We start from the raw sequence: 25,960 nt of genomic DNA on the forward strand, positions 1-25,960 counted from the left end.
GCCGAGAACTAAAAAAAATAAATATTAAAAATTCTCTTCTCTCTCTCTCTCTCCTCTCTCACTCTCTCTTTAAGAAAAAAAAAAAAAAAAAAAGAAGTCAAAGGAGATATTCCCTATTCCTGCATTTACTGTTTTGTTGTTGTTGTTTACTTGGTTTTTGTTTTTGTTTTTGTTTTTGGTACTGGAGATTGAACCCAGAGGTGCTTAACCACTGAACCACATCCCCAGCCTGTTTTTATATTTTATTTAGAAGCAAGGTCTCATGGAGCTGCTATTGTTTAGGTATGTCAGTGAGCCCTACAATTCTGAGATATTAACCCTGGGCATGTGTATGCTTAATATGCTTTTTGTAAAGTGTTTAGGGATCTCTGAAATATAGCCTGGAGTTAAACACTAGGTTCAGTTTGTTGAGGAATATCCAGAATATTCTTTAGCAATCCCAATCCCATGTATTTCCTTCCTTCTTGCTTTACATATTAGAAGAGATAGTATGCTTACATCATCATTTGCATTGTTATCAAAATTATAAACTAGATGTGTGTCATTCCTAGCAAAACCAACTAGAGGTACAGAGTTGAGAACTTGAAGTTTACACTGTTGAAGTTTATCATTACTATGTTTCAGAACTCCTTTACTTCTATAGTCCTAATGTTGCTCTAGGAATCCAAACCTGGGGAAATAAATATTTTGAAGATTAGAAAATTCAATATTACAGATTGGTTTTTTTTAACTGAAGTTATGAAAGCAATGAGATTAGTCTTATGACCAAATTTTTCCTATAGGACTCAAGATTTAGAACAGTCGTTCTAATCCTCAATACTATTGACATTTGGGACTGGGTCATTATTGGTTGTGAGGGACTCTCTTGTACATTGTAGAATGTTTAGCAGCATCCCTGGCCTCTACTCTTTAGATGCCAGTAGGACACCCCCTCCCATCCTCCACTTTTGATAACCTGAAGTGTACCTTGATATTCATTGCCAAATGTTCTAGGGAGAGAAAACCTAAATCACCCTAGCTCAGAACCACTAATTTCGAAAATTACTAACAGAGGAAATTGGTCTGGTTTCAGTAGAAGAAAAGTCATGACAGACTAATATATTTTTCTTGTTAGAATTCCTAGAGTGGCAGATAAAAAGAATCTAATTACTTGTATTATGTCTTCATTCATGAAAGTAAGGTACTTGACTGTCTCTCCCTAGGGTTTTTTGGAGAAATGTATAATGAATGTTTAATTGATTAACCATACCCAAAAACTATGGATTAGTTAAATAGTTGAAATTCTCTTAACCATTGACACCTGTCCAGAGGTTCTCAGTGAGGACTGTACACTAAATGAGCTAAGGACCTTTAAAAACTGATGCCTGGGTCACACTCCCAGAGACTGATTGATCTAGTCTGAGATACAATTTCAGCATCAGAAATTTTAAATCATACCTGGGTATAACTAATATATGGCCACAGTTTTCAACCACTGATCTAGGCTATGCTGCAGACTCTATTCTGTTTATTAGTTATATGAATGACTTGTATGAATTCATTAAGAATATATTTTTTCAAATTTATAGTTTTCACAAATTTTTTTGTAAGTAATATGTTGGTGATAGATTTAGAAAAACAAAAAAGATCACCATATATGGGGTCTTTGATTAAAGTCTGTAACACAAAAGCTGAGAAAACTCCAAATAAAGCCTGTGGTTTAGTTAATAGTATTGTACCAATATTAATTTCTCTATTTTCTTTTTTTTTAATTGGGGGGTACACCACTGAGCCACATCCCCAGCCCTATTTTGCATTTTTTTTTTTTTTTTTTTTAGAGATAGGGTGTCATTAAGTTGCTTAGAGTTTTGCCACCATTCCAGAGGTGGCTTTGAACTCTCCATCCTCCTGCCTCAGCCTCCAAAGCTGCTGGGATTATAGGCATGTGTCACTAAGCCTGGCTACCCAATGTTAATTTCTTATTTCTGATAATTGTATATGATCATGTTAGATGTTAACATTGGAGAAGCTAAATGATGAATATACGGTCATTGTATCTATAAGGTTGATTTCTGTGGTGGGGGTGGTTACTGGGGATTGAACCCAGGGTTGCTCTGCTAGTTAGCTACATCCCCAGCACTTTTAATTTTGAGTCAGGGTCTCACTAAATTGTCTAGCCTGACCTCAAATTTGTGATCCTCCTGCTTCAGCCTCCCAAGTGACTGGGATTAAAGATTTTTAAGTCTATGGGGCTGGAGGTATATAGGTCGGGGCTTATATAAGTCCTTGTGATTATTCACCAAGAAGAAAAAAGATTTTTAATAGTGTGTTGTCAAAAAAGAAGCCAAATTCTATTGGATGCTGAAACAGGTAGGAAACTGCAACCATTCCATAATTTCTGATTTAAAATTTTATCAAAACAGCTTTTTCCCCCTTAGTATTAGGAATTGAACTCAGGGCCTTATGCATGCTAGGCAAGCACTCTACCACTAAGCTGTATCGCCAGCCCCTCAGAACAGCTTTTAGTTGTCTAATTAACTTTAGAAATAAATGATCAAGGGGCTGGAGATGTGGCTCAAGCGGTAGTGCGCTCGCCTGGCATGCGTGCGGCCCGGGTTCGATCCTCAGCACCACGTACAAACAAAGATGTTGTGTCTGCCAAAAACTAAAAAAATAAATAAATAAATATTAAAATTCTCTCTCTCTCTCTCTCTCTCTCTCTCTCTCTCTAAAAAAAAAAAAAAGAAATGTTCAAAACCATAAACTTATAAAAATTCTATTAAAAATTTTTTCAACAAACTGAAATTAGATTCATAATTATTTAAATGAATTTTTTTAAAGAGAGAGAATTTTTAATATTTATTTTTTAGTTTTCGGCAGACACAACATCTTTGTTGGTATGTGGTGCTGAGGATCGAACCCGGGCCGCACGCACGCCAGGCGAGCGCGCTACCGCTTAGCCACATCCCCAGCCCTTAAATGAATTTTATTAACTCAGTTATTCTTTCTTTACTAAGATCACTTTCAACATACAGCTGCACAAATGAAGGATTGAAGTTGCCTAGAGGAAATACAGTACAGTGATGCAAAATGTGGGCTCTTGAGTCCAGTTTCTTGTTTGTAAACAGAATAAGAATACATATATTGGTCACTACTCCTGGCTCCTGACACGGTTTCTAAAACCCTTCTCATATCCTAAGTAATAGGGAGGGGTGCCAGGAGCAATTTTTGTTCCAGTATCTGGTCTTTGAGCTGGTTCCTAAATTCCTTAGAATATCTTGAATGGTAAGAATATCTTTTGTTTTAATGAGATGACTTTTGTTGAATTCCTGGATAGTTTCCAGATGTTGGCTGGTCACCAGAAAAAACAAACCATGATTAGAATTTTCAAACCCGTTCCCCAGATGGGGCTATAGACTGAGTTGATGACGAAGCCTCTATACAAATCTGAACAAATAGGGGTAGGAGCTTTCAGGTTAGCAAAAGTATTCACAAGCCAGGAATGCACACTACATTCCAGGGGTACAAAAGCTCTTGCAATAGGATCCTTGTATATTTAATCTAGTTGTTCATTTGTACATTTCATCGTATCCTTTGTAATAAACCAGTAAACATAAGTATTTTTTCCCCTTGATTTCTCTGAGTCATTTTAGCAAACTATCAAACTTGAAGAAGGGTCCTGGGAATCCCTAGTATGTAGCCAAATCAGAAGCATGGATAACCTTGGAACCCATCACTTGTGATTGTCTTCTGAAGTGAGGAGCAGTCTTACAGAACAAAGCTATTAACTGGTGGGAGCTGAAGGTAAATAGTGTGAGTAGAACATCTAATTAATTGGTGTCCACAGAAAATTGGAGAATTGCTTGGTTTGGAAGATCCATGCATTTGGTGTCAGAAATGTTGGAAGTAGAGGAAACAATTTTTCTTTTATCATGTTTATGTATTCTATGTCGCACTATGCTTTTTGTGTCAGAAAATTGGTAATTTTGTAGTTCCTTCCATTAAGAGGCAGTCTTTTTTCTGAGTTGGCCTAGCAAAGGGGCTTCAATAGAAGAATAGAAGTGTTACTCTACAAATTTGGAGCCTAGAATTTAAGAGGCCATAAGTCATTTAGCTCTCTTGGATCTTTAATTTGTCACTGCTGTGAGAACAAGTGTAGGCCACACAGCTAAAGGATGAAAGATGGTATGGAGCAAAGTCAGTCATCCTAAACCAGTCCAACAGAGATCACCAAATCAACCCAGGGCCAAAAAATTAACCAGATAACCTATAGCTATAAACTTGTACACAGTAATAAATAGTTATTGTTTTAACTTTTTGAGTTCTGTGTGGCTCCTTATACAGCAGTCACTAAAATAGTGCTTCAGAGGATGCTATAACAAAATAAAGTATGTAAGGGCTGGGGCTGTAGCTCAGTGGTGAGTACTTGCCTAGCATGTGTGAGGCACTGGGTTCGATCCTCAGCACTGCTACAAATAAATAAATAAAAATAAAGGCATTGTTCGTCTACAACTAAAAAAAATTTTTAATATGTAAGATATATATTACATCGGCACATTAACCATGTATGTTAACTGCTACTACTGTTATATATTTTAATATGGCTAACTAGCAACATTTTTAAATCGCAGCTTTATTAAGATATAATTAACATACCTTAAAATACACTCTTTTCTAAGTATATTCACAGAAGTATTCAACCATTCCCACTACCTAATTTTAGAACATTTTTACCTAGATTTTGTTTGTATGTACTCCCACACGTTTGTGTGCACATGCAGTGCTAGGAATTGAACCCAGGCCTTGTGCATGCTAGGCAAGTGCTCTACCAATGAACAACATCCCCATCTCTTATAACATTTTTATTACCCCAGAAGAATTGTGGCAGCAGTCACTCCTTATCCCCCCCCGTCTTTAGCAACCACTACTCAATTATATGATTAATAAGCCAATTCTGGACATTTCGTATAATTGGAATCATACTATATATCTTCTTCATTGACTGTCTTCTTTTTTTTGTTTTGTTTTTAGGGTTTTTCCATGTCACAACATGTATCAGAACTCCATTTTTTGTTATTGCCAAATAACATTTCCTTGTACAGCTATATCAGTTGATGGACATTTGAGTTGTTTCCCCTTTCTGTCCATTATGTATATGACATTCCTGTGAGCATTTGTGCACAAGTTTTGTGTATGCATATTTTCATTTCTCTTATATAACCAAGAGTAGAATTGCAAGGTCATCTGTTAATTCCATTTTTACCTTTTGAGAAACTGCCAAACTTTCCAAAGTGGCGGCACTATTTTGTAATCCCAACAGCAATGTAAAAGGTGATTGTCTTCTGAAGTGAGGGGTAGTCTTACAGAACAAAGCTATTAACTGGTAGGATCTGAGGGTAAATAGCATGAGTAGAACATCTAATTAATTGGTGTCCACAGAAAATTGGAGAATTGCTTGGTTTGGAAGACCCACACATTTGGTGTCAGAAATGTTTTTCCAGATCCTCTCTAATACTTGTTACTGTCTGACCTTTTGATTTTAGCCATCCTAGTGGGTATGAAGTTATATTACAGATATAAGTTCTTAGTCAGATATGTGATTTACAAATATTTTCTCCTATTCCATTTTCTTTTTTTAATATTTATTTTTTAGTTGTAGTTGGACACAATACATTTATTTTATTTGTTTATTTTTATGTGGTACTAAGGATCGAGCCCAGGGCCTCACATGTTCTAGGTGAGCACTCTACTGCTGAGCCACAACCCCCACCCACCTATTCCGTTTTCTTGATATGTTTTGAAGCACAAGACTTTTTTTGTTTTAATATTTATTTTTTAGGTGTACATGGACATAACACAATGCCTTTATTTTTATGTGGTGCTAAGGATGGAACCCTGGTCCCGCCCGTGCTAGGAGGGCGTTCCACCGCTGAGCCACAATCCCAGCCATACTTTTGTTGTTTTTAAAGCATTATAGTTTATACATGTTAACTAAGTTCATTGCAACAAAATTATACATGCATGGAATTTCATTTCAGTTCCTGATCCTTGCTTTCCTTCCCCTCCTCACTTAACCCATTCTCCTTCCTCTACTGATCTTCCTTTCACTCATCTATTTATTTATTTTGATGGGTTCTTTCTACTTACATGGAAAGTGTAATTCCCTGTGGTGTGTTTATATATGCATATAGCATGATTTTTTTAAAAAATCATTCCACATTTCTTCCCCTTTCCTGTCCTTCCTCCCTCCCTCTTGATTTCCTTCTACTGTATTGATTATCCCAATATCTTTATGGTAGCACTTCCTCCCCTCCTCCTTTCTCTTATTTTGTTCTAACCTCCACATAAAGAGAAGGCATTCAACCTTTGATTTTCTGAAACTGGCTTATTTGACTTAGCATGATGGTTTCCATTTCCATTCATTTGCCAGCAAATGCCATAATTTCATTATTCTTTGTGGCTGAAAAAACTTCATTGTGTATATATATCACATTTTCTTAATCTATTCATTATTGATGGGTATATAAGTTGATAATTTGAACCATAATTTGGTTATTGTGAATTGTAAAGCACATGTTTTAATATTTATGAAATTTAAGTGTGTATTTTTACTTTTGTCACTTGTGCTTTTGGTGTCATATTTAAGAAGCCATTGCATAACTTAAGGTCATGAAGATTTCACGTGTGATTTAAGATTTTATTTTACATGTAAGTGATCTGTTTTGAGGGTTTTTTAAGAGGTGATTTTAGTAAAATGTGTTCTCATGAAACAGTGGTATCATAGTTACAAATAGTCACTCTGAAATGTAATAATTAGGAAAGGACAGATCATATCTCAAGTGTATTGAGATAATATAGAGAGTGGACTTACATTACACGATTATTACTTTAAGTTAAGAAACTGAAGACATTTACCCAGCAACCGAAAAAAATAGGACATAACTACGTTTAATATTTGAAAAGTTGTCATGTGGAAGATAACTTGTAAAATCCAAGAGAAAAACTGACAGTAAAAGGAAGCTATAAGGAGACATTTCACCATTCATTGTGAGAGTATATTCAGTTTTTAAACTACATGGACTATTTCTCGTCACTAGAAATTATTAAACATTGATGATTGATGGTGTAGTATATACCATGGCTAATGGGAAAGAAAGTCTTATATTCAAGTATAGCTTTCAATTCTAAAACTACCTTTGAGAAGTTACATATTCTATTCATACTTATTTTCACTTGGGGATAATAATAATAACATCTGCCTCGTAGGATTGTTGTAAGATAATGACTACAAATTGTTTACCATACATCCTGCTTCTTTTTTGAGAATGGGATGGGGGGGTTACCAGGGATGCTCAACCACTGAGCCACATCCCCAGCCCTATTTATTTTTTATTTTGAAACAGTGTCTCACTGATTTGCTTAGGATCTCGCTAAGTTTCTGAGACTGACTTTGAACTTTCAATCTTCATTCCTCAGCCTCCTGGCTGATACAGCCTGTTTCTGAAAAATATTCAGTGATCATAGTTTCAATTAATGTAGACATAATTTAGTTCTGAATTCATTCCGTTCTTAAACTAGATCAAATTAACCTAAAGGATCTATTATTCTCTTCACACAAAATCATGTACATGAATGTTCATAACTACTTTTCTCATGATAGTTAAGAACTGGAAACAACCCAGATGTCCTTCAGTGGAAATTTGTTTAAATGCTTAAACAAACTGTGGCACAATATCATGGAATAATATTCAGTAATTAAAGATAACAAACTATTACCTAGTGTGGTGATACATACCTAATCCCAGCTACTGGGAAGTAAGAGGCAGAAGGATCACAAGTTCAAGGCCAGCCTGAGCAGCTTAGGAAGATCCTATTTCAAAATCAAAAAGGATGGGGATGTAGCTCAGTGGTAAAGTCCTTGCCTAGCATGTATGAAACCTTGGGTTCAATTCCTAGTACCTCCAAAAAAAAAAAAAAAAAACACAGTACAAGCTATTTTATACTTAGTGGGGAAAAAATTTTCAAAAAATGGAACTTAACGATTTTTATGAATACTGAAGTTTTAGCATGCAGTCGTTGGTATAAATTTCTAAATTTGGACAGGCTTTTTCTGACTTCCTTCTCAGGTTACATTTGACCTATATAGACAAGTTTATCTTTTTTTTTCTTTTCTTTTTTTAAGAAATGTTCTAAATCTAGCTAAATGTTTCATCTGTATAGTAGTTGAAGTTTAAATACAATAGTGACTAGTTAGGTGTGGTGGTACACACCTGTAATCCCAGCAACTCGGAAGTATGAAGCAGAAGGAGTTCGAATTTGAGGCCAGCCTCAGCAACTTAGTGAGACCCTGTCTCGAAAGAAATATTTTAAAGGGCTGGGAATGTGGCTCAGTGGTAAAATACCTCTGGGTTCCTTAATTAAAATGTGTGTGTGTGTGTGTGTGTGTGTGTGTGTGTGTGTGTGTATTTTCAAAGAACTTAAAGATTAAAGGAACTACGTTACTCACATTTTAAATAAAAAATGACAGGAGGTAGGGGTGGAGGAAGAACTTTTGGAATAGGTGGTTGACAATTGAAAAACAGAAGTATTTAATGATATCTTTGAGAATTTTTTTTCATTTTTACTCCCTGCAATCCTTGAAATAATTATCGTTTACTTTAATTTTTACTGTCATTCATTTTTAATAGGAAGCCTGTCCTTATCTATCTTCTAGTTACAAGTAAAAACTCCTTTGCTCTGTAAATAAGTCTTCAAATGACATGAAAGCCCAAAAGCAGAAAATAGTGCCCAAGTTTTCATAGAATTAGTGGCTTTCAGCCTTTATCATGCCAAGCTCTGGTTTGTTTATGCCCTGGAAAATAGATTGAGCAAATATCTTTCACATTCATTTGATTTACCAATAGGATTCTTTCTGCTTTTAGGCATTTTGTTTGTTTTTGCTTATAGGTATTTTAAATGACATTGAAAAATGTGGTTGGAGATTATCTGCTTGGGGGTCAGACTTTTGTTATTCATCCCTCCCTGTTGTTATATAGTAACAAGATCTTTTCTGTTAAAAACAGTGAGAAAATATTAAAGGATTTTAAGCAAGACTTCAATGAAGAAAATGGGTTAGAGATGTTCAATGTTAAGACTAGTAGATCTGTTGTTTTAATTTATATACAAGATCATTTTCCTGACCAACATTTCCCATAATGTCTATAACATAGCCAGAATACTAGTCCACTGGCACACCTATGGGAAGAAGTAGCCTCAGGCTAGTAGTATAGCTTATTCACACAGCACTTGCCCTGCACATACAGGGACCTGAGTTTGATCCCCAGAACCATGAAAACAAAGAAGTGACTTCTAGACCATGTTGCTCACTCTTGTCTCCAGGACTGAGATTCCCTCCAGAACCCATAACTCTTCCATAGTAGTATTTGTTCCAGGGAGCACTGGGAAGACCTAGGGAGCAGAACTGGACAGATATTTTTAGAATGACACTGGTACTACGAGTAGTTTAGGGATCAGGAGAGATGAGATTGGGTGGGAGGGCTTTGGTTTGGAAATCACTTGCCATTTAGTGTCAGAATTGGCATGAGAGTGCAAGGGAAATAGTGCTAAAGGCACAGGAGTTGAGGGTAGTTGATATGGGGGAGAATTAAGAATTGGGGTGAAGAAACTTGAGTTTGTCAAAGATGGTATTGGGCACCAGGTAGAGATTAGTGTTGGGTGGTACTGGACATTGAGTGCTTGTGTTGGTGATTACCAAGATTGCCCTCAGATTCTGTGATTTGATAGGAGTACTCAAAAACCAGCATATAGTTATATTTATGGCTGTTATTAATTACAGTGAAAGGAAGCAAAGCAAAATCATCAAAGGAAGCTTCCAAGACTCCTTTCTCTTTTTTTTTTTTTTTTTTAAGAGAGAGAGAGAATTTCAACATTTATTTTTTAGTTCTCGGCGGACACAACATCTTTGTTGGTATGTGGTGCTGAGGATCGAACCCGGGCCGCACGCATGCCAGGCGATCGCGCTACCGCTTGAGCCACATCCCCAGCCCCAAGACTCCTTTCTCAATGGAATCATAAAGAATACACATAATTTCTCTAGTAATAAGTTGTGCCAGTACCTGTGAAATGCTGTCTACTAGGGAAGCCTATTAGAAACTCAGTGCCAGGTTTTTTATTGGGGGTTGGTTGTGTAGGCATCAACTGTTTAGCATGTATAAAATTCCAGACTTCCTAGATTCCCAGCAGGAAAGCAGATGTTCACTATAAACCACATAGCTTTCATAAATTCTTAGCCAGTTGTACGCATGGTGGGTGGTGATCCTGAAATTCAAGTTCCTGGATACCAGCTCAGGGCCAAACTTGCTGCTAGGAATTTCAGACCTGCTAGGTCAACTCTTGTCTGCGTAGTTGTATTAGGAACCAAGTGTAGGCATTGGGCAATTGTCTCCAGTGAAGTCATTTGTAAGACAAAGAAAGTTAAGGACAACAGGTAATAAGTAGAGCAGATGGGTCCTAACCCAGTCTGGGACCTAGTAGAGGTTCATGCTTGGGCTTGGAAACACAAAGCCACCACCTTACTCCTTAGCAGGGGCCCTCTTGTTATCTAAGAATGGTATTAATACTACTATTTTTCAATAAAGGATGTTAAGGCCAAGTAAATTTGGGAAACAGTATAAAATGAACTCTATTATAGTTTTCCCTAAAACTTTTAATGTGCTAATATGTATTGTAATTAATCAAGAAATTACTTTGTATCAGTTCTCAAATTTTATTCAGCCGTAGATCTTTGGTGCGTTTTATAGGACTAGTTAGTTTTTACCAAACTTATATTGGGAACTGCGCCTCTAGGCCTCTGGTTCTTAGAAGCAGCAAAGGAGCCCTGGAATCAACAGATAAAAAAGGAGGCAGTCCCTAGAGACTATATATATATATATATTTTACCACTATGTACTCTGTATGATATAAGCATGCAGAAGCACATCATTATGTGTTTCTTGCATGAACAAATTAAGGAATCCTTGTCATTTTTATCAAAAAGTAAACTTGAAAACTAAAAGGAGGTAAAACTCAAAGGAAATAGTATTAGGTTAGAGACTATTAACAGTTTGTTTACCATTGTGTTCACCATGGTACTTGGCACACAGTAACTTGACTTTGTTATTAGTGGGGTTTTTTTTGTTTTGTTTTGTTTTGGGGTTTTTTTTTTTGTTTGTTTGTTTTTTGTTGTTTTTGTGTTTTGTTTCGTTTGGTTTGGTTTTTGATTTCCAACTGGGGATTGAATCCAGGGATGCTCTACCACTGAACTCCACCCCTGGTCCTTTTTAGTTTTTATTTTGTGACTGGATCTCACTAAAAGTTTCTGAGGGTCTTGCTGACTTGCTAAGACTTGTCCTTGAACTTTCCATCCTCCTGACTCAGCCTCCTGACTCACTAGGATTATAGGCATACACCACCGTGCCCAGCCTGTTGTTGCTTTAAGAATTTTGGTCAGGGGCTGGGAATGTGGCTCAAGTGGTAGCGCGCTCGCCTGGCATGCGTGCGGCCCGGGTTCGATCCTCAGCACCACATACCAATAAAGATGTTGTGTCTGCCGAAAACTGAAAAATAAATATTAAAATTCTCTCTCTCACTCTCACTCTCTCTTTAAAAAAAAAAAAAAAAAGAATTTTGGTCATAAGAAAGGTGGAAATGATTAAGCAAAATGAATTAACCATCTAGAATAATTTATTCTATCAGGGCGAGATAGTGGTTTTACTTTCTGTAATTTCAGTCACCCAAGTTAAACCATGATCCAAAAATCTTGAATGAAAAATTACAAAAATAAACAGTTTGCATGTTTTAAATTGTATACCATTCTGAGAAGCTTGATGAAATTTTCTGCTTTCCTACAACTGAATCATCCCCCTGTCTAGTATATCCAAACTATAATACTAATACATGCGCTACCCACCCATCAGTCACTTAGTAGCCATCTCAGTTAGGAGACCAGGAGACCAAATGTCCTGATTGTTGAAGTGTTTCTTTTCAGGTGATGCTTATTTTACTTAGTGACGGTCCCTAAGTGTAAGAGTAGTGATGCTGGCAATTCAGATGTACCAAAGAAAAGCTGTCGGGGGCTTTCTTTAAGTGAAAATTCGGCAAGCCTGGGTTTTGTTTTCTTTTGTTTTTGAGGGGTGCTAGAGATTGAATCCATGGTCTTATACATGGTAGGCAAGTAGTCCACCGCTGGCCTTGCCCCCAGTTCCACAATAAGATATTTTGAGAAGGAGAGAGACTACATTCACATAACATTACATTATATTATTATAATTGTTCTTTTCAGTTATTAGTTGTTAATCTGTTACTATGAATTGAACTTTATCATAGGTGTGTGTGTGTGTATAAAAAAAACATATCTATATGGTTTGGTACTTCTGGTTTCAGGCATCCACTGGAGATCTTGGTTCCTAATGTAAAAGGGGCAGAGGGCATATTGTATTCTAAACTTTAAGAGTTGGGGGTATACTTCAATGAAAGAACACTTGCCCAGCATGTGCAAAGCCCTGGGTTCAATCCCCAGTTAAAAAAAAAAACAAAAAACACATACACACACACACACGCATCATTTGGCTCCTGAAAGATTGAGGTTTTTAGATTTAAAATTTATATTTTTATATATATATATATACACACCATATAGATACGGTTTTTTTATACACATACACACCTATGATAAAGTTCAATTCATAGTAACAGATTAACAACTAATAACTGAAAAGAACAATTGCCAATGTCTTGGCTTGGCACAGAATCACGAGCCACCACACAGCTTTGTAGATTCAAACAGCAATCTTTATTCCCAAATGCACACCGGCCTCTACACACGTTCTGGGGCAATCCCAGTTCTCCTCCACCCAATTCACCTACTCCATGAGGCTTTTTTTCTAATATCCTTTCTGAATCTCCGGAGAACTCAACTGGGAGCTCAGGCAGCAGGAACACCCTAATCCCAGCAGCAATAATCCTCAACCTCCAACTTCCCTAAAACCCCTTAAACTCAAGGAGCGGAATACTTCCTCAAACCTGATCAGCTCTAAACCCGGATCCGCCCTGGTCCTTGAGCAAGGTCACCTTACATGCAATGTCAACAGCGAAATTCTAAGGCAAGTCCATATAACATGGGGTACGCTGGCAAGGAAATTTCGATGCGTCATTCCTACTTGGCAATGGCCCTCAGCAAACAATTATAATAATATTATATGTATTTTATTTATTTATTTAATTTTTGGTTGTAGTTGGACACAATACCTTTATTTCATTTATTTTTATGTGGTGCCAAGGATCGAACCCAGGGCCTTGCACATGCTAGGCGAGTGCTCTACCGCTGAGCCACAACCCCAACCCCTAGATTTAAAATTTATAACAAAAATAAATAAATATAACACATAACATAAAGTAATAAAATACTCATTTATCCATATCTAGTGTTAATAGATCATTACCTGATGATTGTGTGCATTTGTGCATCCTTCCCCAATTGTTTCCCTTTCTTCCTTCTTAAGAGTAACCATTTTTTTTTTACTTTTTTCTTCCATTTCACTTGTTTCAGTTTTACTGCATATGTGTATATCCCCCAAATAATGAATGAAATTATATCATGCTAGATGTAATAGTTCTCACTCATTGCACATGTATGTGTTTTTCTAGTATAAACACCAAGAAGTAAAATATCAGGGTCACAGAGTTATACATTTTCATTTTTGCAAAGATAATCCCAAATATTTTTTCAAGGTATTTGTATTTATACTCCCAGTGGCAGTGTATGAAAATTCCCAGTATTTCTCAGGCTCTTGTAACATTTGCTGTTGTCTGACTTTTTCAGTTTCCCATGATGGTCATTGTAAATGTCATCTTGTTTTCAGGATTTTAGTTATCATCTCCCTGAAATGTAATGAGATTGAAAGTTTATTGTGTTTATTAACCATTGATATTTCCTTTTCTGGAAACTTTCTTGTGCATATTCTAGATATTAATCCATTGTCTTTTTTGCATGTTTCAGGTATCTTTCCCAGTTGTGGCTTACCTTTTAACTTTTTTATTTATTTATTTATTTTTAAGAGTTCAGGAACAATGCTGAATGGGATAACAAAGCTTATCTCCAGGGGCCAGAGGGTAAGTCCTAACAGACCTGAACACTTTGTGCAAACTATCTGTAGGTAGATTTCTTGGTTTTAGGTAGCTTCATTACATCCAGAACAAATACTCTGGAGAACTTCAGCTAACTAGTATTTTAATTTACAAGTATGCACTTAAAAGAACAGGCACAATTCCAATTTTCTACCCATGAACTTCACTGCCAGTTGCTCTAAGTTTTCAGGTAACAGATCTCAGTAGAATAGTTGTGCATGAGAATTTACCATGTGATAGGATAATAATGTTTTTCAAAAACATGGTTACAGGGCTTAGGATATAGCTCAGTTGGTAGAGTGCTTGCCTTGCATGCACAAGGCCATGGGTTCAGTCCCCAGCACCAAAAAAAAAAAAGTTAAGTTTAATTGCACTTACCCTTATTAATTTTTTTTCTTATTGGACTAATGATTATCTCCCTTAGTGAAGTATCTAAAAGAAAAACAATTTGCCTATTTAGACCTATAAATCTAATGGTAGAATGAAATCACATTGGGGAGCAATCTGTGGCTTTACTTCATTCCTTTCATTTATTTACCAAAATAGCCTTTTCAGTACCTTTTATATGGCGGGTACTCAGAATTCTAAAATGGCTCATTTCACTATTATAGTTACTATTTAGAGAGCATTTCATTATGTGCTGGATACTGTGTTAAGTGCCTTATTTTAATTCTCATGAGCAACCCATGAAGTAGATAATATCCCTATTTCAAATATGTAGGAACTAAAGATTAGAATGGCTAGGTAACTTACCTAAGAAATTGGCTGCAAAGTTATAAAGCCTAGATACCAAATCTGTCTGACTTTAAAGCTTATGACCTAGTTATGGGGCCATATTGTACTTTACAATCCACATACTCCAGAACCTCACAGTCCAGTAGTAGATTCATGAATAAATAATTTGTGTGTATGGTACTGTTGCAGCACCCAGGAGGAGCACCTAACCTAGATTAGTTGAGTCCACAGGAAATCCTCCCAGAACTAAATCCTGAGAATGAGAAATGGCCAGAAGAGCATGTAATTACAGATTAAATTCTCTAGAACTAAAGGAGCACTTCCTCCAGTATATTTTTTTCCTCTTCCTCCCTCCAACCCCAGGATTTATTTATGAAAAAGTCTATATACATAAAATAGCATATTATTATAAAATGAAATAAAAGCAAAGATCAACAGTGGAATGAACTCTGGTCCCAGCTGAATATTACAAGGCTAAAATTGCTTCCTTAATACCAGATAACACTTGAGACTAGACTATAACGAGATATTGGAGAAAAGAATTTTGTTGGTGGGCTGGGGATGTGGCTCAAGTGATAGCACGCTCGCCTGGCATGCACGGGGTGCTGGGTTCGATCCTCAGCACCACATAAAATAAAGATATTGTATCCACCAAAAACTGAAAAATAAATATTAAAAAATTTTAAAAAAAAAAGAATTTTGTTGGTGATTTTAGTTTGGTTCAAGTTGATCTTATATATTGGATATTGTTCTTGCAGGAATTGCATGATGTGCATTCTGGAACTGTGCAGAGGCAATTGTATATTTGGTTGTTTTTCCTAAAAACAAGATTACATGAGTGATGCCAATTATAACACTAAGAATTAAGGAAACCATTTATCTTTTAATTTGCTAGAAAAGGTGTAACTAAAAAGTCATCAGATTACTGTAGAAATAGCACCACCAAGTGGCCTTTGAATATTTTTGGTTTTCCACTTTTAAAAGACATGATGCTTTCTCTCCAGTACATAAACTTGAGTAGTATTAGTACAAAGGTGGATTAGACACATTACTTTATTGAGGTAATAAGCCCTTAATTCTTGTTTGTGTTTTTGTGTTCTCTGTAAGTGATCTTTTTTCCTGTTCCTGTATTTCCAAAGGGTTTTGAGGCAAGATAAGGGTTGGGGACAAAGTTTTATCTTCATGGGATACCTTCTCAACATGTAGCTCTCCCCTCCCCCCCCCCAAGGCAGTCTTGCTGTGTTGTCCAGACTGGATAAAATCCTGTGCTCAATGATCCTCCTGCTTCCCCCTTGAAGTATCTTAGATTACAAGCATGCCACTGCACACAGTAACATGTAGCTTTTAAGGTTGCCACCTCAGTGGGAAAAGGAGAGAATTTAGACCCACTTTTAATTGGTTTTGACTAGAACTAACACACAAGTTATTTCCACTCACAGCTCTTTAGCCAAAAGTAGTCACCTGACCCCAAACTATTTACAGTGGAGGCAGAGAAATGTAGAGGACTATTCGATGTGCTTCATCTACTGTGGAGTTAATTTACAATCATACAAAATTGGAACACCCTATTACCTTATACCATTAATTTAAGTTGAAATCTATAAGTAATAGTTCGGAGGTTTCCTCTACAGTTTATTAAATTGCCTGTTAGGCAGTTTGTTTTCATTGGCTAGATGCTGTATATACTTCCTCATTACATTTCTTTAAGGAAATATTTATTAGTAGGCACGTGTACTTAGTATTTGTTGTATGATAGATATATATATATATATATGTGACATTTTTCCCTGTTGTAGATACAGCTTACATCCTTGGTGTTATAGCAAGTATAAAAAGCCTAATAATTTCAAAACACTAAAAATGCTTTCTTTTATAGTTGGATCCTAGATGTTTTTTGCACACTGGGACCCAGGCATCCCGAATTGCTGCTGCTCACCTAGAAAACCAGGTTCCAATTGAGAGTCCCAGAGCCATTTCCCGCACTAATGAAAGTGACCCGGTGAGTTGCTAATGTATATGTGAGGTATTTCATGAATTATACTTTGTGCTGGTGTCTTCCTTTACATATTAGGAAACCTGAAATTTAAGGAAACTAAGCAATTTTACATATATTCAAATCTCTGTAACCCAGATATTCCCTGTCCCTGTCTGATATTAAGGTAACATAAAGTACTCAGTAAGTACTAAACTAATTATTGTTATTGATATTGTATGCAGGGTGGCAAAATTCTCCTTAAAGGAAAAGCTTAATAGTTTAAGCTTATGGGCTAGAATATGTCTGTCACGGTTACTCAGTGCCGCCATGAACAAATTAGGTGTGGTTGTTCCAATAAAATTTTATTTACAAAACACATGACCAAGGCCCAGCTCTGGTGTACCTCAATGATAGAACACTTACCTAGTGTTTATGGGGATCTGGGTCAGACCCCCAGCACCACCACACACAGACCCGGAAAAAAAAAAAAATGATGACCAGCCTGGCACAGTGGTGCATGTGTAAGTGGTGCATGTGTATAGTCCCAGGCACTCGAGAGACTGGGGCAAGAGGATCACAAGTTGAAACCAACCTGGGCAACTTGGTGGGATCCCATCTCCAAATAAAAAAAATAAAAGGTTTGGAGATGTAGCTTAATGGGCTCAATCCTCAGTACCAGAAAGAAGGAAAAAAGAAAAAACCAACCAGCCATAGCTTACCAAATCCTCATACGGAAAATCCTAAAGAAATCAAACTACTTGCTCAAAACTGCACAGCAGGACAGGTAAATAACCCAGTTTTCCTAATAACCAATCTGGTATTATTTTCTCTACCACGCGGCCTGCGCAGTGGTTTCATTAATGAGGTTCTAGGCATTAAGTTAGTTAGAAGAGATCAAAATAAAACACACAACCAGTACCTTATTTTACATTGCTAGGTCCGAGACGGCTCACCTCCCTGGTTCCCGCCTCCAGCCGCCCAGCAGGGCAGCGAGGATTACTCTGGGCTAGCAGGAGAGAGAGAGAGCGAACACGCCGGGGAGTAGCCTTTTATTTGGGGGCAAGAGATTCAGGGGAGAATTCCATCCAATGAAGGTTGAGGGGGGGCTGCACTCCAAGGTCAGGGTCAGTGATTGGGTCTCCGGGGTCAGTGGTCACGCACACCCCCACACGGATGGGCTCTCTCATCAGGAAAGGGTCGGGAAAGCTCCGACACAGCCAGAGCGCCTCAGGCCCTTAACGGGAGTCACCCAATCACGTGTCAGAATGGCTCTCCACAATTTTCCACCTTTAAAATGGATTTCCAAGTATCTGGAGAGAAACCTAACTTGATTTGTTATTGGAAGAGTGGCATCTGAAATGAAGTTCATCAGCAGAATCCAGATTCCAGCAGGATCCAGTTGCATTTTCGATTAAAGTAGATGGGTCGACTTCCTTTCTCCTTTCCCAGAGTTGTTGCTGCCTCTCATAAGTGAAATTAGCTGTGTGGTCCGTGCTTTAATGTGAAGGGAACTGACACCTTTTTTGTCCCTGCACCTACCCCTCTGAGTCCTCCAATCTTAATATGGCTGTGTGCAATTTTTAAAAAATAAACAAGATATGGTGTTGCACTCCTGTAATTCCAGTGGCTTGGGAGGCTGAGGCAGGAGGATCAAAAATAACTCCCTATCCAAAATGTCATCTCAATAGAATGTATTTTAAATGCATCTCTAGCATTCATCTATTTTTCACAAGCACAGAATGAAATAGAATAAATGAATGAAGTCACTGATGTATCTTTCAGCTTCTTCTATAATTGTCCCTTTCTTTGCCAATTCATCTGGGGTTTCTATGGAAACAGCAGCATGCAGATGATTTTGTCACATGACTGGAGCATATCTATACACAACACCAAAGAATCCAGATGGCAAAAATTATCTCTGTTACCTCCACATCTAGAATTTATTTGCTGAACAACTGGCTTTATCATTCAGGTTACAACCTTCTAGTATATACAGGACTTAGAGACAACAACCAGCAGTTTTGACTAAGATAAGTAAAAGATATTTTCCAGCTCTGAGAAATGAGTGTTTCCCCAGTGTGGTCTAGTAGACCCTATTCACTTTGTAAAGTCAGTATCACTTGTGTGTCCCCATTATACCTGTTTACATTTTTATTTCCTAGGCCAAGCATGGGGAGCAGCAAGAGGGCCAGCACTACACCATCCCCCTCCAGGATTTGAAGACTGTATTTCCCCATGGCCTGCCTCCTCGATTTGTAATGCAGGTGTGCAAAACAGAATGAAACTGGTGAGGTCCCAGAACACAAGCCAGTGATATAGCAAAGGGGAGGGATTAAATGAGTAGAAAACTATAAAATTTGAACTTGAAAACTGATAAATTTGGGCTGGGGATGTGGCTCAAACGGTAGTGCGCTCTCCTGGCATGCGTGCGGCCCGGGTTCGATCCTCAGCACCACATACAAACAAAGATGTTGTGTCCACCGAAAACTAAAAAATAAATATTAAAAAATTCTCTCTCTCTCTTAAAAAAAAAAAAGAAAGAAAGAAAAAAGGAAAACTGATAAATTTAGCTATTTTGTGAATGGTACAGTTACTTTATTTTAAAGCTAATGTTTTATCTTATGCCAACCACTTTAAGTTCTTTGTGGAACTAGGTAAATATTCTTACGTAAATAACAAGGCAAATAATTATTTTAAATGAATTTAATATTTGCTTTAGCAGAATATTATTAATGTGCTACACAAAAGCAAAATATATTCCTGAGCTAAATAGAAGCTATTTTTTGATTAGCTGCTTCATTGTTCGTTTTCATTCTCAAATATTTTCAGAAAATATTGTTTTGTGGCCATAATTTTTTTTTTCTAAAGAGAGAGTGAAAGGAGAGAGAGAGAATTTTTAATATTTATTTTTTTGTTCTCGGCGGACACAACATCTTTGTTGGTATGTGGTGCTGAGGATTGAACCCAGGCCGCACGCATGCCAGGCAAGCACGCTACCGCTTGAGCCACATCCCCAGCCCCTTGTGGCCATAATTTTAACCCAGAAGTTAAAATTAGGAGCCAACAGGCATGCAATGGTGCATGTTTGTTATCCCAGCCACTTGGAAGGCTGAGACAGGAGGACCACAAATTCAAAGCCAGCCTCAGCAAAAAGTGAGGCGCTAAGTAACTCAATGAGACCCTGACTCTAAATAAAATACAAAATAGACCTGGGGGTGTGGCTCAGTGGTCAAGTACCCCTGAGTTCAATCCCAATACCTAAAAAAACAAAACAAAGGAGAGAGTGTAATCTTAGAGTTTGGGATATGATATAACTTAGTGGTAGAGTATTTGCCTAGCATGTGTGAGGCCCTGGGTTCAGTTCCTAGCATATATATATATAGAGAGAGAGAGAGAGAGAGCCATTGGGAAAATTCATGATTAAATGCAACCCTGGCTTTTTGGCACAATTGTTCTTCCTATTAGCAACTACTGGGTTTTTGTTACTGTTTGTTTTGTTTTTGAGACATGGTCTCGATATGTTGCTCAGGCCAAACTCCTGGGCTCAAGTGATCCTCCTGTCTAAAGCCTCCCAAGAAGCTGAATTATTTTTAGCACCAGAAATTATTCCTTCTTCTCCAGGCATAGTGACTTAGCCGTCAATTCCTATACAAACCCAATTCTTTTTCAGGGGAGATTTCTTTCAAAAATACCAGCACTAGTACTGCAAATGTAGCTTATTGGTAGATGGTGTGCTTACAAGTGGGAGGCCCTGGGTTCTGTCCCCAGCACCAGAAAAGAAAAAATATTCTAACACTATTTTAAACTTCATCTGATATATTTTCAAATAATATTTGTTAAATATTTGTTCTTAGTTGATATAAATACTTTCATAACATATCAATCAGTGCTTACCAAATTTTTCTACCAAAGTATTCTGGTGGCATAAGGGTAATGAACACAAAAAAATCTGATGCATACTGATGTATGCTTGTGATGTGGGATATGTCCTGGTAGGTGAGGGATAGCTAACCAGACCTCCTGAGCTGCCATGTATAAAGTTCTAAAGAAAAGCATAGCTGGTTGTAATGATAAGAATTAACTAAAAATAACTGTGGGAGAATATTTATTGAATGTTCAACATGTATCAAATAATTTGTTAAACATTTTATATGCTTTTAATACTTAAGTATTAAAAGATCTTAGTTATTCCTAGATTCCATTTAACTAGTGTAATATTTAGGCATTATTAACAAAGAATAAACAAAAGCTGACTGTTATGTTATTTGGTGTGGAATAACATGTTTTGGGGTTCTGCTAAATCATATGGGTTGATTTTCAAATTCAGTACCAATCCAACAACCTTTGTTAACTGAATAAATTTAAAATATTCAATTTAGTGCTCTTAGTTGCCATATTAGGCTTAGTGTATATACTGAGTGATGAAAAGTTCTACAGCCCACCTTCTCCTTCCTGCTTCTCTGTTTTCATAGGTGAAAACATTTGGTGAAGCTTGCCTGATGATACGAAAGCCAGCCCTAGAGCTTCTGCATTATCTGAAAAACACCAATTTTGCTCATCCAGCTGTGCGGTATCTTTTCTGTATCCTTTCCTGCCTGCCTGGGTCATCTTGAACCAGTGTTTTCTCCCCTCGTGAGCAGAAAGAAGAAATGTAAGAGTGCTGTTGATAGTAAAAGTATCTCCTCTGGTGATGTTTTCTTTAACAAGAAGTACATTAGATGGGGAGAAGGGAACAGGCAAAACCCTCAGTCTTTGTCATGTTATTCATTTCTGTGCCAAGCATGATTGGTTGATACTGCATATTCCAGATGGTAAGAACTTGCTGTGTGTCTTGTGTATGTCAGGGCCAGTCCCCTCACTGTGGCAGCAGTGCAACTTTAATCTACAATAGGGCTCATCTGCTGAAAGAAAAGCCTTTGCTAGTTCATCATGATTTCTTCATGATGTTAGTGTCAAGCAGGTTACAAGGTATAGTCAATGTCACAAGAGGAAATGTGGCTAAAATCTTCCTAAAGCCTTTGATATTTAATGCCCAAGAGCATGAAGTTCCACCTTTAAGATCACCACAGGGTTTAAGAGACAAGATCTCCCTATGTTACCTGGGCTGCCTTTGAACTCTTGGGCTCAAGCAATCTTCTTGCCTCTACCTCCAGACTACAGTCCTATGCCAACAAGCCCAGCGACCATTACTTTTTTTTTTCTTGTCCTTAGAATTAAACCCCGCCGCATGCAATATAAGCACTCTAGCCCTATTATATCCCTAGTCTTTTTTTTTTTTTTTTTTTAATTTGATAGTGAGAACAGGGTCGCCCTGATTTGCCCAGGATGACCTCAAACCTGCCTCAGCCTCCTGACTAGTTGGGATTACAGGTTTGAGTCACCACACCTGGCTCAAATATCCTTTTTTGTTCAATGTTGTGTGCATTCTCATTTTCTGACTTGCCTTTAAAAACTGTCAGTAAGCAGAAGTGACATTTAATCTACTTGGTACGTCTTATGTGTTGATTATAATGATAATGTTTAGTCTCAGGTGGACCAGATCAAAAAAAGTAAATCTCTGAAGCAAGACGACTTTAAAAAATGTATATGGGGGCATGGGCTGGGGCTCAGCAGTAGCACACTTGCCTGGCACGTGTGAGGCACTGGGTGTGATTCTCAGCACCACCTTTAAAATAAATAAAGGTCTATCAACAACTAAAAAACTATTTTTTAAAAAAAATGTATATTGGGGACCAAGTAAATCTGAGTGACTCAGGAGGCTGAGACAGAAGATTGCAAGTTCAAGGCCAGCCTTTTCTGAGCCCCTTTCTCAAAATTTTAAAAGTGAATAAAAAGGACTGGGGGATATAACTCAGTGGTAAAGCTTCCCTGAGTTCGATCCCTAGTACTAAGAGGGAGAGAGATAGATATGGACAGTCTAAGGAATGTTGTTCTGTGGTAGAGCACTTGCCTGGCATACTGAAACCATGGTTCCATTCTTAGTGCTGAAAAAAAAAAAAATAGGGATATAGATTAGATAGAGATATGGAAAATTGAAGTCATTTCCCATAACTTAAGATGTATAGAGTATTTTGAGTTGATGATAGTCAGTTCCTGCCTAGTTTGTTTTGTCCACTTTTTAGCTCATCTTTGGGTGAAAAATTGCCGGGATCTTCTGCAGTCTACCTACAATAAACAGCGCTTTGATCAACCTTTAGAGGCTTCAACCTGGCTGAAGAATTTCAAAACTGCAAACGAACGCTTCCTGAGCCAGGTAACTAGACTTGGAAAAGTTTGGTGCTAGATGGTCTTTTTTTTTTTTTTTTTTTTTTTTTTTAGTTGCTCAGAACATTACAATGTTCTTGACATATCATACATTTGATTCAAATGGGGTATGTCATCTTATTTTTCCACGTGTACAGTTTGCAGGATCACATTGGTTATACAGCCACGTTTATACATAGGGCCATACTAGTGTCTATTGTATTCTACTGCCCTTCCTATACCCACCTCCCCTCCCATCACCTCTTTCTACCTAACCTATTGTGACACATTTCTCTCTCTTTTTTTTCTTCCCCCTCACACCATCTTATATGTAATTTTGCAAAACAATGAGGGTCTCCTACCAGCTAGATGGTCTTTATATAGATTATCTTCTTTGTGTACTGAAAACATGGTAGACTATGAAGAATTGATAATTTGATTTGGAATAGATATACTATTATTTCTTTCATTTATTTTTCTCACAGTGGGCTCACAATTTGAAATTTATTTATCCAGGGGAAATAAAGACACAACAGTAAATTGTTCTCATATAGTGGGGAGCAGAATAAAATCCAAATTGATTCACTGACTTTTCCAAGATACAGCCTCACATTCTTCATAAGCACACTTCCACTTACATAATTTTCTTCAGATAAGATACTTTGGGGAGCCAGACATGGTGGTGCACGCCTGTAAGCCCAGCGGCTTGGGTGGCTGAGACTGGAGAATCGCTGATGCAAAGCCACCCTCGGCAGTAGCAAGGCACTAAGCAACTCAGTGGGACCCTGTCTCTAAATATAATACAAAATAGGGCTCAGTGGCTCAGTGGTTGAGTGTCTGAATTCAATCCCCAGTACCCCAAAAGGAAAAAAAAGATACTTTGGGGAGCCCAGACAGAGGCACATACTTAGAATCCCATTAACTTAGAAGGCTGAGACAGGAGGATCACAAGTTCAAGGCCAGATTTAGCAACTTAGTGAGACTCTGTCTCAGCATAAAATGATCTAGGAATGTAGTTCAGTGGCTAAAGTACCCTTGAGTTCAGTCCTTATTGTCATGGGGGCAGGGCGGGGAGATGTATAGACAAAATTGTTCTTCATTCCAGTTCATTGGATATGATCTCTAGCTTATAGCTCTTTAACTCGGAGTACAAAGACTCACCTAGGCTGAGCACAGTGGCACACACCTATAATGCCAATAATTTGGGGGTCTGAGGCAGGAAGATCAAAGGCCAGTTTGGGTAACACAGCAAGACCTTGTCTCAAAATTTTTAAAAAGGGCTAGGGAATTGTAGAGAACTTGCCCAGCATGTATGATGCCCTGGATTCACTCTTCAACACCACAGAAGAAAAAGTTGGGCATGATGGTCCATTCTTGCAGCTCCAGCACTCAGGAAGCTAAGGCAGAAGGGACATTTGATCCCATGTGTTTGAGACCAATCTGGGCTACATAGGGAGACCCTGTCTCCCAAAAAAGAAAAAAAAGCAGATGCTAAGGCCTTAAAGTTAAGTTTTGGACTTTTTTTTAGTCAGAATCAATCCATTCTCCCTCCCTCCGTCCCTCCCTTCCTTCTTTCATTTTCCAAAGCTCCAGGCAGAAATGGTTTGGAAAATATTCCCTTATGTGATAGAGTCTTTTACAGGAACTGAGAAATAGATTAAAACTCATTTCTGTTAACCTTAGCCTCCCATCTTCTAGACCGTGGATGGGTTCCACCTTAGGCAAAACAATCTTTTGTTGTTGTTGTTTTTACTTTGCTTCTTTTTAGATAAAAGTTCAAGAGAAATATGTCTGGAATAAGAGAGAAATCACTGAGAAAGGCAGTCCTCTGGGAGAAGTGATTGAACAGGTATAAAAACATTAGCTGTGGATCATGTCATAACCAAAGAAGGCCTCCCATGGCACTCTAAGCCTCTGTCTCCCTGCAGGGTCTGACCCGTGTGAGAAACGCCACGGACGCAGTTGGGATCCTGATGAAGGAGCTAAAGATGCAAAGTTCTTTGGGAATGTTTCGCCTCCTGGTGGCAGTGGATGGAATCAATGCCCTTTGGGGAAGGACCACATTAAAAAGAGAAGATAAAACCCCAGTGAGAAGACTTGATCCTGGTTTCTCTGATTTCTGGCTGCATCATGTACAGAGGCTGTGGCTTAGCCGTGTAGACTTAGACAATGTTTTTACTTGCTGTGAGGGTTTGAATTAAGATACAGAGAGGAGATAACTCAGAAGGAGAAGGGGACACGAAAGGTACCACCATGCATTGAAAACTGAGGGAGAGTTCTCTTTTTTTGTTGTTTTCCCTTGCTACCAGGGATTGAACTCGGGAGGATCCTACCACTGAGCTACATCCCCAATCATTGGGATTACAGGCATGCGCCACTGAGCAGCCTTTCTTTTTCTTTTCTTTTCTTTTGTTTGCAGGACTGGAGCTTCATCCTCAGCCAGCCCTTTTTATTTTGAGACTGGATATCACTAAGTGGGTGAGGATCTCACTAAATTGCAAAATGTGACGTTAAACTTGTGATCCTCCTGCCTCAGCTTCCCAAATTGCTGGTATTATAGGCATGCACCACTGCATCCAGTTCTTTTTTTTTTTTTTTTTTTTTTTTTTTTTGAGAGAGAGAATTTGTAATATTTATTTTTTAGTTCTCGGTGGACACAACATCTTTGTTGGTATGTGGTGCTGAGGATCGAACCCGGGCCGCACGCACGCCAGGCGAGCGCGCTACCGTTTGAGCCACATCCCCAGCCCCTGCATCCAGTTCTTTGTTAATTTTTTCTTTCTGTTAGCTTTTTAAAGAAAAGCTGTGGTTCTAAGTGGAAAAGATCAGAAATATCAAGGAAAAGGGGGTGGGTGTAGTGCTGAA

General features: G+C 37.8%; 1 protein-coding gene across 4 annotated transcripts in view; it reads left to right on the forward strand.

Annotated features, from left to right (window-relative positions):
* Positions 1-25,960, forward strand: part of DAP3 (death associated protein 3) — a 37,080-nt gene that overhangs the window by 4,838 nt on the left and 6,282 nt on the right. For all 4 annotated transcript variants that reach the window (XM_081306518.1, XM_081306516.1, XM_081306517.1 and 1 more), the window contains exons 2-9: positions 14,074-14,127; positions 16,754-16,876; positions 19,015-19,116; positions 21,325-21,433; positions 21,571-21,663; positions 22,975-23,105; positions 24,864-24,944; positions 25,024-25,182. In XM_081306518.1, the coding sequence (XP_081162644.1) occupies positions 14,086-14,127; positions 16,754-16,876; positions 19,015-19,116; positions 21,325-21,433; positions 21,571-21,663; positions 22,975-23,105; positions 24,864-24,944; positions 25,024-25,182 (840 nt within the window). In that variant the 5' untranslated portion in view covers positions 14,074-14,085. The remainder of the gene's footprint in view (positions 1-14,073; positions 14,128-16,753; positions 16,877-19,014; positions 19,117-21,324; positions 21,434-21,570; positions 21,664-22,974; positions 23,106-24,863; positions 24,945-25,023; positions 25,183-25,960) is intronic.

This window comes from Spermophilus citellus (genome assembly GCF_964194105.1).
Source record: "Spermophilus citellus genome assembly, chromosome: 9".
NCBI classification, from domain to species: domain Eukaryota; kingdom Metazoa; phylum Chordata; class Mammalia; order Rodentia; family Sciuridae; genus Spermophilus; species Spermophilus citellus.